Source organism: Nothobranchius furzeri, chromosome 7 (genome assembly GCF_043380555.1).
Source record: "Nothobranchius furzeri strain GRZ-AD chromosome 7, NfurGRZ-RIMD1, whole genome shotgun sequence".
NCBI lineage: Eukaryota > Metazoa > Chordata > Actinopteri > Cyprinodontiformes > Nothobranchiidae > Nothobranchius > Nothobranchius furzeri.
In genome coordinates this window covers 79,483,403-79,498,571 of record NC_091747.1, presented here as the reverse complement: position 1 = coordinate 79,498,571, position 15,169 = coordinate 79,483,403, and the positions used below count along the sequence as shown (strand labels likewise).

Sequence of the window (15,169 nt, the reverse complement as noted above, 5' to 3'; positions counted from 1 at the left end):
GAGTTTGTATTTGTAGCTACTGCATGTTTTCTTGAAACCCACAGAAGAAAATAAACATATAAAAACCGATTTTATTAGGTGGATTTAAAGCACTAAATATTGGCAATTGTAGCAGATTTTAATAATGAATTTAGTTCCACTTTAAGTTTTTAGTAACATTTTATTGTCTAGACATTGTTTTGGTTTTAGTGTTTGAATTATGTGAACATTTTCGTATTGCTCTTGTCCTGCCTTCTAGGACCAAGTCATTCTTGAAAAAATAAATTTGATGTCTCATTGAATTTATTTTTAACTTGGTCAATAAAAGAATAATAATCGCCTAATAATGTGATAAATTTATTTTGATTTAAGCCACTTTGAAAACGGGCATCTCTCAAGCCATGTGTCAGGGTTTTGCTTAATTTATTTTTCTAAAGAATTATTAGCATGTCCAAACACTGTTCTAGTTTTAGGCGCGACTCTTCCTGTCATGTGAATGCTGTTTGCTGTATACTGCATCTCCCGCCATGGATTTGCAGCTGTAATACTACTTTTCAACCGATGGGGGCGCTCCACACCCAGCCTTCAAACACAGCATTGACTGAACGGACAGAGCTTTGTGCCGAAAACTAAACCAATCTGAGTGAGACTAATGAATTAAAACGGCCCATTTGAGAGGTAATACGTTAAAAGAAGAGCGTCGCATATATTACATGTTTCAGGTTGTCGGTGTTTTTCGGAAATGGGTCGATTTAGCATGTGTTGGTGTGTTTCAAATCATTCGTGGGGCAAGTTGTTGGTAGAGAGAGGACTCAGGGCGACGGTAGCAGCCCTGCCTCGCCAGTGACTAGCGGCAGTGAGAAGCGATGCTTGGAAGTTGACAAAAGGTCGTAACAAGTAAATTAGCTACATTTTTAAACAGATCAAAGTTGTTGAATTAATTGAAAACCACAGGAAGTAACCATAGGCACGGCTATTTGAAGCATAAATGATAGGATACTTGACTTCCTCACTGATTGTCCGTGGACGCAGATGTGATGGGTACCTGGATAGTTTGCGGCCTACGCTAACACAGTAGACTAGCCAGTTAGCCTAGCTTACACGGCTTCCTTCCCGCAAAATGATAGCTAAGGCTGTTTGAACTGTTTAGCTAACTGGCTAACTCGAGAAGCTGTTTGACAGTAGACACACCGGCTGTATCGTTCGTAAAGTGCTTGCTCACTTGCGTACCTCGGTAGATATACTTGTAGTCTAGGTAACAGTCATGCTCTTTTATTTAGGTTTATGTTGTCTTGTAAAGATAAGTAAACAGTTGATCTTTAGCTGTGGTAAGTTAGCGTGTAAGCTAATAACATTCATTATGCTACTTCATTTTGGGCCATTTGTTTAATAAGTGTACTAGATCCAAATGTCGTTTAATAGTCAGGTGTGCTTTCATCAATTTTAACGGGTTACAGTGATCTTGTGATGCTGTAAAATGATGTCTAAAGTGAGGTTTTGGTGAGTGCGGTAGCATGATTGTGTTGAACTTTTGTTTTCTGACCCATAGAGGCCAGTAGAAGACCGTGTGGACTATACAGTATCAACAAGCATGGAGTTCCCTCAACAGCAAAAACCGGCGGGGGACGGGAAGATCATCTATCCACCCGGAGTAAAAGAGATCACAGATAAAATCAGTAATGATGAGGTGGTCAAACGATTGAAGGTACGTTGATGAGGTTCTTTGCTGCTCAAAAACATCCTCTAACTCCACTAATTTTAATATAGACTTGGACACACTGGCCTCTGACTTTACTGTCATTATGACTGACTTACTTGGCAGGCTCTTTTACTGTATTGCCGGTTATATATCAACCATGATCATTCAAAAGGACATTTTCTCAATCTATTAGAGCTGATGCTGGTCAATATCAGATATTTAACATGGTGAGTACTTTTAGTATAGTGAGAAAATACTTAATCCTATTTAGCTCAGACTTACTGCATTATCTGTGAATGTCTTGCAGGAGTCCTCTCCTTACAGTTTAAATAGGGGCTTCCCTTTTTATTTCTTTTTGGATCACTCTGGAGGACACTGATGTTGCATGCAGGATGTGATGTTTAGTTTAGTTTGGTTTTATTGTACAAGGACAACACAAAAGACAATGTTACATGTAAGGGCAATGCACTGTTGTTTTGTACAGAGGTTTTCTAGCCAGAGGCTAATTTGTACACCTAGTCCTTGATTGGTCTTTTAGAGACAATAAAATATGTATTTGACAATTTTAAATGGTTAAATTGGATCAGTTCAACCTGTTTCCAATTTAGAGACAATCAAAAAGCAGCATTTATAACATTTAACACCACATGCACACACACCCAATCAATATCAATAAATTATTTTAGTTGATTAGAAACATCAGTATTCACAAGTTTGTTTTTGTTTCAGCCATTTTTTTCACCTGGGAGTTAAAAGTTGTAAAATTTGTTAACTGCTTTATTGCTCATGGTAGATTGTTCCAAATATGAGGTCCTCTAAATGAGAACAAGGATTGACCAGCTGATGTTTTGTATTTCTGTGGTTTGCAGTCTCCATTGGCTACTCCTGTGGTTGTAGCTCTTGTGCTGCTGGCTTTTGCGATCAGTCTGCTCACCAGCTCTGGGACAAGGCCATTTAGACATTTTGATGTCAATTTTACTACAGAGTTTATAAGTTAGCGAAACTTAGGAGATTGTACGTCTCCTGTATTTTGCAGTGGTGCCACTTCATTGGTTTTTGGTCCAGGATGTTTTGGGCTTGTTTGACAAGGTTTTAAAGCAGATTGGGTTACTTGGGTCCAAACAGTTACACAGTAAGAGAGGTGAGACAGAATCATGGCATGTAGGTACAGCTGGGCAGCTTTTACAGGTAAATATGGCCTTATCAAATGGAAGCAGTTGAGGTTGGTCCTAATGGTTCTGGACACAATGGGACTCAAATTTAAGAAGTGAATCCAAAACAACAGCCAGACTCATCCACTTGTTGGATGGTGAATGAGCACAGTACAATTGTCAGGAATCTTGCTTTTGATCATAAAACACATGGGGGTGGTTTTACAGTAGTTCAGGGTCAAAAGGTTATTCTTGAACCAGTGAGACACCCCCACTCTGTTCATTCAGTAACTTTGCAGCCTGTTGGGTGTCTTTGCAGTTGCATAGATGACGGCATCATCAGCATACGTTTGGCACTAGACACACTTCACATCAGCGCTTTGTGATTTATATCTGTGAAAGGCGCTATATAAATAAACTTTTACTTACTTTTTACTTAATTACTTACAACTGTTGGATAAGTCATTGATGTGTAGTCAAAACTGTAATGGACCTAGGATGGAACCTTGTGGAACTCCTATTGTACAGTTTTTAACGCTTGATTTAATTCCATTGACTTTAACACACAGTTTTTAGTGTTTTAGAAATGATTGATCTAAACCAGTTAACAGCTGGATGTGAAATTTTTTTTAATATGCTGAGTTTATGTTGGAGCATCTCGTGATTCACTGTGCCAAAGGCTTTTTTCAGATCTAAGACAACAGCTCCAACTGCGTTACCATCGTCTAAGGATCTTGTCATATTTCCTGTGATATAGGTGTTAGCCAGTTCGGTTGAGTAACCTGAGTGAAACCCAAACTGTTCTGGATGCAGTAGCTGATTTTTGTCCAGGAAACCGATTAGCTGCTCTGCTGCTCATTTTCTAATGTTTTGTTTATTCTGTTGGATGCAGGATTGGACATAACGAATGATAGGCTGATCAAATGTCAAAGCTAATCAAGATGAACATTTGCCTAACGTCTGAAAGGGTCAATTTTTCACCATCTACATTGACCAACATAGTCACTTTTCTTCTACAGAAATAAATCCACTTTCTATTTGGCCTTCCAAACCCAGAAGGTTCTGCAGTGCTTGTTTACATACCATGAAGACAAAACATTCAAACAAACATTCTCATCCAAGGTTCTTGCACTCACTGTGTGAACGTCAGACGTCAACATTCTTCACTCTGAATAAGGGAAGACTCCATGACTTTTACAACTCATGAGCTTACAGTAATCATATGTGATGAATGAACAAGAATGTTTAAATTAAATGTTTGAATAACATGTTCCATACTGTATAAATAGAATGTGTAAAAAGTATCATTTTTATGTTTAAAAGGTGAATTTTAGCATAATTAAGTGATGTCCCAAATACAACTTTTTTCACTTCCGATATGATACCAATATTGCAGCCTTCAGTATTGAACAATATTAATCTGATATATCAGCACAAATCATACATACTTTTTCCTATTTCATAGTGTGGAATGTATAAAAGGCTTGATCAAGTCATATTACTCAAGCAGAAAACAAAAGCCAGCAACAGTAATAAACTGACCAATTTTTGTTAACCTTTGGTTGCATAAATGTGAACAGCTGAGGGTGCTCAACTCAACTTTATTTCAATAGCACATTTACACAATTCTTATTGACCAAAGCGCTGCACATATAACAACACAATATAATAGTACAAAACATTAAAAATGCTAAATCACTTTGAAGTAAAAGCTAGAGAATATAAATGAGACTTTAACCCTCTCGCTGTCTTTTTTTCTAACTTTTATTTTAATGCAGTTTTTCAACAAAAAAAAACAAAAACAAAAAAAAAACAGAACGAAAGAGAACCTGGTCAGAGGAGATGAAGGAGGTTATTCTCATTACCACAAATACATGTATCAGTCATAAGTATACATACAAAAGTTATCAATACACTTGTCACTTACTGCACCCATAAAACAAATCCACATTTTCCATTTATTATCGTACTCCTCTTAACCTTAAAATATATGTAAGTTTTCACATCTGTGATATGACTCGTACAGTTGTCATCCATTGGAGTTGGTCCAGTGCTGTGGGCTTGAGCCAAAGTCTTGTTATGGTCTTCTTTGCAGCAGTTAACAAAATCTTTACAAGGTAATGGTCCTCACTCCGTACCCATTTAGTTATGTTTCCCAAAAATAGTACAGTAGCTTCTCTTGGCACGTTGTATCCCAGGATCTTTTGTATTGTGGTTTCAACATGAGTCCAAAACGATTGAATAGTGGGACAAGTCCAGAAAATATGGGTGTGATGAGCATCAAAGCTGCCACATCGTCTCCAACACGACTGTTTTATTTGGAGCTGTGTGCTCTTCACATGTGGAGTGATGAAAAACCTAATGATACAGTTCCAGTTAAATTCACGCCAGCACATAGTTTGTAGATGTCCGTGATATACTGCAGATTTGGTACCATTCCTCTTCTGTTATTACAACATTTAGTTCTCTTTCCCATTTTGCTTTAACACAGAGGGATGTAGTCTTTAAGTTATTCATCAGGCTGTTATATAATTTTGAGATATTCTTGGTGTTCTTTTGATTGTAAGATCGACATATTGTTTCAACAACTGGGTTAAGCTCTTCAGAGGCTGCCCCTTTAATCTCCTTGTTGAAATAGTCTCTCAATTGAAGATATCTAAAGAGATCCTGATTTTTCCAATCAAATTTGTCTTTCAGGTCCTGGAAAGTTCGTATCATATTATTTTTAGTAGCCACACAGAAGGTTGTTAAACCATTCCTCATCCAGTCTTAAAAAACAGAGTCGTAAAACCCTGGCTAAAACCCCTCATCCTGGGCAGTCCACTTTAGCAGTTTTTGACAATTTTTCAGTTTTAGTTGTTTGACCAGCGTGTACCATGATTCTAAAGAGAATATAGTGACAGGATCTAATTTATCTCTAAGTGATTTGGTCAAACCCTCCTCCCCCAGTGCAGCTTGAATATTATAGCCTGGGACATAGATCTCAATGTCTTTCCGCAGTGCTACATAAGTACGGTCACACCAACAGCATAAGGGTCTAAGTTGTGCAGCTTGGAAATAGGGTTTTAAATTTGGCACAGACGTTCCACCTTTGTCTTTAGACAACTGAAGTGTAGAAAATCATATTCTGGCCCTTGTACTACACCCCCACCCCCCACCCCCACCCTATATGAATCTGGATACCATTTTGTTCCACACTACAAATTGTTGGGCTGGGACTTCGACTGGAAGAGATTGAAATAAACAATGGCCTTGTTTGATACCATCTCCAGCATCGTGTCTTCTCCTCCGCATCAGGCTCAGCTATCTTCAGCTGATGACTGTAACAGATTTCTTCACTTTTTTGAAAACAAGGTGTTGAATCTGAGATCCAGCATTCCACCAACATTTCAGATGGACCGTATGACAGCTGCTAACGTTGGCCCTGCCCTACTTTACCTCTACATTACAGTTCCTTTATCCATGTCCATCCTAGAGCTCCTCTCTGACCTTCATGCTTATTTAGAGCAGCTGATTTTTAAAGTTAGCAGAGTTCATCCTTGGTAGTGGGTTCACTCACTCATTTAACCCTTCACCACTGAAACCAGTTTGTTCATTCCAATCCTCCTAAATAATCCTACAATCATCCAACTGGAATCCTTCCAGGTGTTACTAGAACTAATGGTGTCTCCTCACCAGCGTGAGCCTCCAAACTGTGAAGGTTGGTCTCCAAACATGAACTTTAAATTCATGCATTTATCTCATCTTGTAGCACTTTAACATGTTTTAAAAGGCTTGTATCATGATAAGTTACACCTCCCAGACCAAAGATAAGATAAAACATTATCGTAAACACTATTAAGAAGTCATTATTTATGATATATGTTATTTTCCTGAGCCATTACTGCAGCCAAGATATAAGATGCACGGATTTGATGAAACCACGCTGTCTCATGCAGTCCTATGTCACATACACGTGCGCGCGCACATGCACACGCAAGCACGCGCACACATGCACACACTGCAGCATGTCAGAATCATTTGAATGAATAATTTAACTACATTGAACTGCTTTTGTAATCATTAATCTCTTATTCTGGAGTAAAATAAAGAAACAAGCTAAATCATCACATATCTGTGGCATCAAGAAGCATCTTCTGAGTTCAAACAGGGATGGAGCACAATGTTTACACCTGAACAGTATCAGGATGTTTTAACTCACAGAGGCCTGCAGGTCTTCTGTTTTATGAGCAAAGCACTGAGAATCCGCTTGTTAGGAGCGCTAAACATTATTTTGCCGCTTCCGTGCGGAGCGGTAGAGAAACACAATTCAAACACGGAACCGAGTCCGGCGACCGAACCAAGCAGAATTCTGACGACGTCACACCGGTGCGCGAAGGTGCGGGATCCAACCCACAGGAGAGGGAGGAGAGAGGAGGTAAACAGCGAGTTGATCGACTGATCTGATGTCTTTGAGCAAAAGTGTACACCCACACACCCCCAAAGGTTTAGACGTGGCGCTCATGCAGGTGATTTACGTTCCGACGCTGCTACACGTAATATTTTTAATTTATTAAGCCTATAATTTATTTTTACTCAGTAACGGATATCATTTAAAATGTAGCGAATTACAATTCTTTTTTAAAAACTTACTCAAGTAAAAGTAAAAGTACAGCTTTTAAAAATGACTTAAAAAGTATAAATATACAAAAAAGCTACTCAATTACAGTAACGTGAGTAAATGTAATTCGTTACTTTCCACCTCTGCTATTGGCATTCTATATTCTTCCCCTAGCTGGCATCATTCAGTCTTTCCCAGACATCTCCTACCACATCTACCCTGATGATATTCAGCTCTATATGTCCTTTATGACCACCCTTGTACTCTGCCTGACCCAGATCAGTAACTGGCTGTCCAGCAACTTTCTTGTCCTCAATGCTAACAAGACAGAGACCCTGATCGCTGCACCCCCGGAACTTCAGCCAAAAATCGAGCAAGAAATTGCCTCTTTTTGCCCATCAGCCAAGGCCAACATTAGAAACCTAGGAGTTATTTTTGATCCAGCTTTAAGTTTAGACTCGCACGTCAAAACCATCTCCCGGTCTTGTTTCTTTCAACTGAGAAACAATTCAAAAGTCCGTAAACTGGTTTCTACTGCAGATCTGGAAAAAATAATCCATGCCTTTGTGTATTCACGCTTAGACTACTGTAACGCTCTTTTTACTGGTCTCAGCAAAACCTCCCTCTCACGCCTTCAAGCCATCCAAAATGCAGCAGCCAGACTCCTAACCAAATCCAGCAGACGAGCTCACATCACTCCAGTTTTACAGTCCCTCCACTGGCTCCCGGTAGAATATAGAATACAGTTTAAAGTTTTAGTCCTGACCTATAGAGCTCTTAACAACCAGGCTCCAAGCTACCTATCTGAGCTTTTATCCCCACACACCACCTCTCGGAACCTTAGATCCACATCTGAAAACCTCCTGGCTGTTCCTTGAACCAGACTGAAAACCAAAGGGGGCAGGGCCTTTCAGACTATTGCACCCAGACTTTGGAACAGTCTACCTTCAAATCTCCGTCTCTCTAACACTGTAGAGGTCTTTAAAAATCATCTAAAAACTCACCTTTTCATCCAGGCGTTCCCTCCCTAAATGTTCAAAAAGATGGCTTTGTTCGGGTTCACACCTTCACTTTGTTTATACTCATGATTTTATTTTCTATTTTATCACTGCTATTGTTTTTCTGATGTTTTTATTGGTTAGAGGTATTTGCACTGATCTTTATCTGGTTGTACAGCGCTTTGTGATTTATATGTGAAAGTCGCTATATAAATAAACTTTTACTTACTTACTTACTTACTTACTATGTTCATTTTTACCACACTTATTTTACTAGCAAAATCAAATGGGTAGGTGGACCATCTCTCCAGATCCTTTCGTAAGTTATCATTAACTAGATTATAGTTAGCCGCATATAATAATTCTGTTTTTTTTAGTTAAATTAATCCCCAAGTATTTTATTACTTCTGTTTTCCAATTTATATTTAATCTATTTCTAATTTCCTCTCCCGGTGTATAGTTGAAGTGGATAATTTGTGATTTTGCCATGTTCATTTTGTAACCTGAATAAAGATTGAATATTTCTAATGAATTCAAAAGTCTAGGAAGAGATGTATCCAACTCACTGAGGTATAACATAACATTGTCCGCGAACAAGTCAATTTTGTGTTCATTTCCACCTATTACAATCCCTTTCAACCCTTCCTCTTGTCGAATTGCCTGCGCCACTGGCTCGATATACAGCGCAAAAAGCGTGGGACTTAAACAACATCCCTGCCTTGTGCCTTTATTTAGCTCTAAACGATCTGACAAAGAGCCATTCACCTTAATTCTAGCAGTGGGGTGCTGATGCAATGCCTTAATGGTCTTGACTGCATCTTCATTAAATCTGAATCTTTGCAAAGTTTGATAGAGAAACCCCCAATCTACTCTATCAAATGCCATTTCAGCGTCAAGGCTTATCAAGGCTCAACTAATTTTATCTCTATTAATTTTATGTAGTATGTGGATATTTCTTCTAATATTGTCCTGTGTTTGTCTTCCTGGTATAAACCCACACTGGTCCTCGTCAATTAGAGCTGTTATAAAGGTTTCTAGTTGCTTTGCAATAATTGAGGTGTATATTTTGTAATCTATGTTCAAAATTGATATTGGCCTGAAATTTACACAGTCTTTATCTTTATTTTCCTTAGGTATCAAGGAAATAATAGCTTCCTTCCAAGAGGGTGGTATCTGACCTTCCTTAATAGTCCAATTAAAAGAATTTAACAAAAGCGGGTTTAGTCTATCTCAAAGTCCAGTACCATTCTGCAGGAAAAACATCACTACCCGGAGCCTTATTTGTCTTCAATCTGTCAATTGTGTTATTTATTTCGTCCATTGTGATTTGTTTTGTGATTGTTTTGTTCTGTACTTCACCAATACTGGGTAAATCCAATGAGCGTAACAAATCTTTAACTAATTGTTCGTTAGTAGTGTTGTCCTTAATGAACTGACCTGAATTGGAATGTTTATTATGTGAAGTGCCTTCAGACGACTCTTGTCGTGATTTGGCGCTATATAAATACACTTGAATTGAATTGAACTTGAATTAAAGTTTTTTGTAGTATTCTATAAAAATGTATTCTATATCTTTTGGTTTAGTTACTATCTTCTGTGTGATAGGGTTTTTAATTTTGTGAATGGCGGTATGTACCTGTTGTCTACGCAACCTTCGTGCCAGCAGTTTTATAGATTTGGGACCATTTTCATAATACTGTTGTTTTACATACCTAGCTTTTTTTTCTACCTCTTGTCCCAACAGTTCCTCTATTTCATCTCTCACTTCTTTTATTTTTAACTGCAGTCCTTTTTCTCTCTAAACTTTAGTTCATAATCCTTTAAAGTCTTTGTCAGGTCATTATATTTTTCCAATCTGGTCTTTTTGAGGTGTGCAGTTTTTGCTATAAGGTTTCCTCGCAATACAGCTTTCAAAGAATTCCACAGAATTAGTGGGTCAACTTCACCGTTGTCATTCTCTTCTACGAAGGTGTCAATTTCCTGTTCAATATCCTTGATTATTTTATCATTATTAAGAATGCCAACATTAAGACGCCACACTGTATTCTTTTTAGGGCTATCTACCTGAATAGTCAAAACAATTGCATTGTGATCTGAAACATCAGCGACCCCAATTTCACAATCTATCATCCTGTAACAGTCCTCATCCCCAATGAGGGCCCCCTCCCGGAACTAGCGAATACCCCTCTTTGGATTTCACTCATCCCAGTTCAGTTCAGGTGCTTACCTAACAGTAGAGCTATTGAGTTATTACAGATGTGATGCGATAATTTAAACACAGGACAGAATAGATTTACTTAAGCACTGATACTCCTTGTGTGCCCAATAAAGGGCTAACGAGTACCTATTGTTAAGTCAGCAGGTCAGACCTTGTTATGTTGAAATTCCTGGAGCCGTTCACGCACGCGCTTGGCCGTTCCCTCGTTGTGTCGCCGGGCGACATGTTGCCATGGTGACGTGCCATCCAGCTGATCCAGTAGAGCTGTAGTGTTGATTCCTTCGCATTCCTGGGGCTCCGCCACCTCCATGCCCCGACACTTCAGGTCTCAAGCTGCTTCACTCGGGCTTTGGTAGATCTGAGGACCCAACTCCCAGTGGACCTGCAGCTTCGTAAAAGGGGACTGGAAGCGGATGCCTTTCTCCTTTAGCGTGCTCTTCACCTCCTTATAGGCTCAGCGTTGTTGCATCACCACTGTCGTGTAATCATGGTCGAAGCTCAGAGGCCTATTCTGAACAGATATTTTCTTCCACCAAGCATTTCTAAGCACTTTTTCATTTATTTTAAACTGAAGAAAGTTGACAACTATAGATCGAGGAGGCGTATCGGGGGAGGCTATGGCCCGAGAGATCGGTGAGCTCGCTGTATTTGAATGTCTGTCCCCTCTTTGACAAGTCTCTCATTTCGGATCAGATTCTCAACAAACTGTCGTAGCGTCCCCCTCCTCTCCCCCTGGGACTCCATAAATAAGCATGTTGTTTCACCTTGCTCTTGACTCCAGGTCATTTATTTTGTCAATCATTTCCTTTTGTTCTGCTAATGACTGTCTAAGTGAGTCATTGTCTAAGTGAGAGCATCTACTCGTGTTTCTGCCTCCTTCAGTTTTTTACCTTGATCCTGCATGGTTAGCGTAGCTTGTGTGAGCCGCTGATTGATGTCTTGTTTGAGCGTGTCAATCTCTTTCATGGTTTTATTAAATTCGTCCTTGAATGAGCCCAGGTCGGACTTCAGTTCGGACCTTAAGTCGGTGGTTTGTTGGCTTAGTAATTTTAGTTGTTCAAGCAAAGTACCAGCAGTAGCCGCTTGTTCACCACCGCTGTTGCCCTTCTCCTTGCCGTCGTGCTCTTCATCCCGTGCTTGATATATCTGTTTCTTTGGTTCTTGCATTGTCTTCGTTTTCTTCTTACAATCCCCTGGCATACTGTCCATGGAAAATGTAGACACAATCAAGATTTGTTTGAATTTTAGGGGGAAATGCTGCTCTACCCTCAGGAGCTCAAGCTCAATCAACCATCCTGTGTCGCTGCCAACCCGGGAGTCCCTCCCACTGTCTTTATGGGTGACCCCCGCAAGGAAAGTTGACCATTGAGCAGGATTGATGGTTTGTCCCTTGAGGTCCACGTGGCAGGGGTGAGGTGGTGCTCACTCCTCACCCCTGCCACGTGGGCCCAAGGGATAAACCATCAACGCTTCTCAATGGTCAACATTCCTCGTGGGGTCACACCCTTTAGGACAGTGGGAGGGTTACAAGAATCTTAAACGATCAACTGAGGAAGCTTGTTTAATAAAAAGCGGAAGCTGGTTCAGCAGTCTGGGAGCCACTGCTGAAAATGCACGATCACCTCTGCGCATTAATCGTGTCCTTGGAATCACCAGAAGACGAGCACTCTCAGATCGTAATGCCGTCAGATTGTAATGGTTAGGAACATGAGGAAAAATACACAATATTGTTCACTGACCCACTGCTACAAGTTGAGTGTCTAAAGTTTCTATTTCACACACTGGAAAAATCTTCATGCAATGTTTTGTGATCCTGCTTCTAATGCACGATGAATCTTCCCCGGTTCTGTTCCACCATGGGAAACATGTGCATGACAAGTGCTGCACTGAGCCAAACTGTCTTTTTTGGACTTTTACGAACAATACAGCCGCATGGCTGACATTGTTCCTTGCTACTTAGCTAGCTCACACTATTCTGATCAGGGTTTTGCATGCTGGATCTGGGTGATGCTGGATAGAAATGCTGGAATGGAATTTAAAGTGGAACGTACGGCTAACATCAGAGATTTTTGATGCAGTCTGATATAATCCGATCATAATTTGAATGGCAACATTGTTACCCCAAAGTGCTGCACAACAGTAATAATGATAAAAACAAATCAAATTAAATTTAAAAGATGACAAAGAAACACAAGTCTAAAATAAGTTATCACAGATTAAAAAAAAGACATAAGAAAAACCTGGGTCACTTGATTATAAAATATCCAGTCTAAAATGCCAAAGAATACAGATGTGTTTTCAAATATGCTTTAAAAGTGGCCAGTGTATCAGCTGTCCTTACATCCAGGGGCAGGCTGTTCCACAGGGTAGGAGCCACTACAGAGAAAGTTCTGGCACCCTTGGTTTTGAGCCGAGACCTGTGTGTGGCTAACAGATTTAGATCAGCTGACCTAAGCGCCCTGGACGGGACGTTTGGTTGAATAAGGTCGCTCAGGTTTGATGGAGCCAGCCCGTTCATTGTTTTGGGGCTGATATCAATATTGGAATGGGACACCCCTACTAATTAGTTTATTTGCTTCCTTAGATGTTAAACTCTTTTACTTCATTGGATTATTGAGCTTTGGTATATTTCTTGTTTTGTAGAGAAAGTTCAACAGATGATCTTAAATAACAGGGACATGTCTTACACAATGGTAAAACTCTAGGATTTGAAAAGCCTGACAGCTCTACATCACACTCTCACTTAACATTCATGGAGTCACCCATCTTGACTCGCGACAGGTAAGGCTGTTGTTGCCTTAGCGTCTAGAAAACGGCAGAGAACGTCGCGACTAGTAGAAGCTAACCATTATCATTAGTAACTCCACAACATAGCAGGACTCATTCAGGCTTGTGTTATTTGTGAAGATAATGTTGCAGAGCAAGCAGAATCAGTGGTAGAGTTGTGTTGTTGTTAGCCAATCCGGGGGTGGGGGGTGGGGGGGTCTCCCATGTAGGGAAAACACTTTTGTCAGCCAGTCCTAGGTGAGGTGTTTGCGTATCATAAACATCCCTATAAACTTCTACCCCGTGACACAAAAGTGTGAGAACGTTTTATCCACAAGTCAGTCATTTATTCTAGAGAACCCAGACTTGTTTGCTTTGGCATCAACTTTGAACGATTTAGACTTGAACTTTTATTTGCGACGTGAGCAGATGGAAGTACTTAAGTTCTTTATTTAATAAAGGGATGCATTTTCTTCTTCGGTAAGGACTGCCCCTTTAGCTGATTTTCATTGTGATGAAAATGTCCAGTTGTTTGTCACTCTGATCCTGGCGCTGTCCAGTTGTGTGCTTTGACAGTTGGTAAGACAGCCGTAGATTCCGCCCTACGACAGGCCCATTTAGACTGTGGTCATTGCATTTATATTGGTGTTGTTCATGTGCTGCCTGTACGGAGACAGCCGCGTTTTTGTCCCTGTTTCTCTGTGGTCCATTTCATGCTTAGCCGACTAGATACAGCCACCTGTGGACTGATTGGCCGACTGAAGTTATTTCACTTTCACATCTTGCTACTGGTAGGAACCTCCTATTGGTGTGGGTAGAATCGGCCAGCGACGCTTTCCCGCATGCGCAATTATGCAGTGGGGTAAACATCTTCTGACTACAGCAAGGACCAGTTGGAGCTGCAGTGGCAGTGCGAGGAGGACTGGCAGTCTGCCTTAAACATATTAGATGGGAGAGGAGTCCACGGCAAGTAGGATGCTGTGTGCATCATGTCTCAGTCTCCAAAAGCAACACTAACTCCTCTTACAAATCTGGTGAAGTGGATTGCCTGACAAACCAGAACTCAGTTGTAGGGGGGAATCTATGGTTGTCTATCAAACATCTCCTCACGCAATTGGTCAGCCCTAGGACCAATCACAGCAACAGGGACGGATTAAGGACTGAAGAACATCCGGGGCTTAACACACGCGCGCACACACACACACGTGACACGCACTAGTCAACATCATATATATATATGTGTCTTGTACCACATAATTTTTAATCTGAAGCTACATGTTAAGCATTTTCAGGGCAGAGTATTGTTCCTGTTAGTGTTTAGTGTGAGAAGATAGTAAATATTCCCTTTCTTTCTCCAACAACTTTACCTGATAGTAAGCTAACTTTAGGCAAACCAGCAGCACAACAAATATTTTCAAATAAGACTCACAAACCTGAGTCAGCACCAGTCTCATCAAAGCTGGGGTTCTGTCGTTGTACTTTTGGTCTAAAAAACGTTCTTATGTCCATCTTCACTCATGCGTTTCAGGCAGAGACTGTAGAAGAAGCCAGCTGCTGAAGGGCTTCTTCTTCAGTGGTGGAGGCTCAGGCAGGCTGTATACAAACTACTGCCAGCTGCTCCCTCTCTGTTGGACTTTGGTAAGGCATGTTACTTCCGCGATTTAGATCCGGGGCTTTCTATGAAACATCCGGGGCTTCAGCCCAAGTAGCCGGGCCTAACGCCGCCCCTGCACAGCAACAAACAACGTGGCTTATTCA

General features: G+C 40.4%; 1 protein-coding gene across 3 annotated transcripts in view; it reads left to right on the top strand.

Annotated features, from left to right (window-relative positions):
• The first annotated feature begins 528 nt into the window (after positions 1 to 528).
• Positions 529 to 15,169, top strand: part of pds5a (PDS5 cohesin associated factor A) — a 35,711-nt gene continuing 21,070 nt past the window's right edge. For 2 of the 3 annotated variants that reach the window (XM_070553836.1, XM_070553838.1), the window contains exons 1-2: positions 529 to 657; positions 1,529 to 1,684. In XM_070553836.1, coding sequence (XP_070409937.1) covers positions 1,571 to 1,684 — 114 coding nt within the window. In that variant the 5' untranslated portion in view covers positions 529 to 657; positions 1,529 to 1,570. Of the gene's footprint in view, positions 658 to 745; positions 867 to 1,528; positions 1,685 to 15,169 lie in introns of those variants that run through there. The other variant, XM_070553837.1, reaches the window with a different exon arrangement.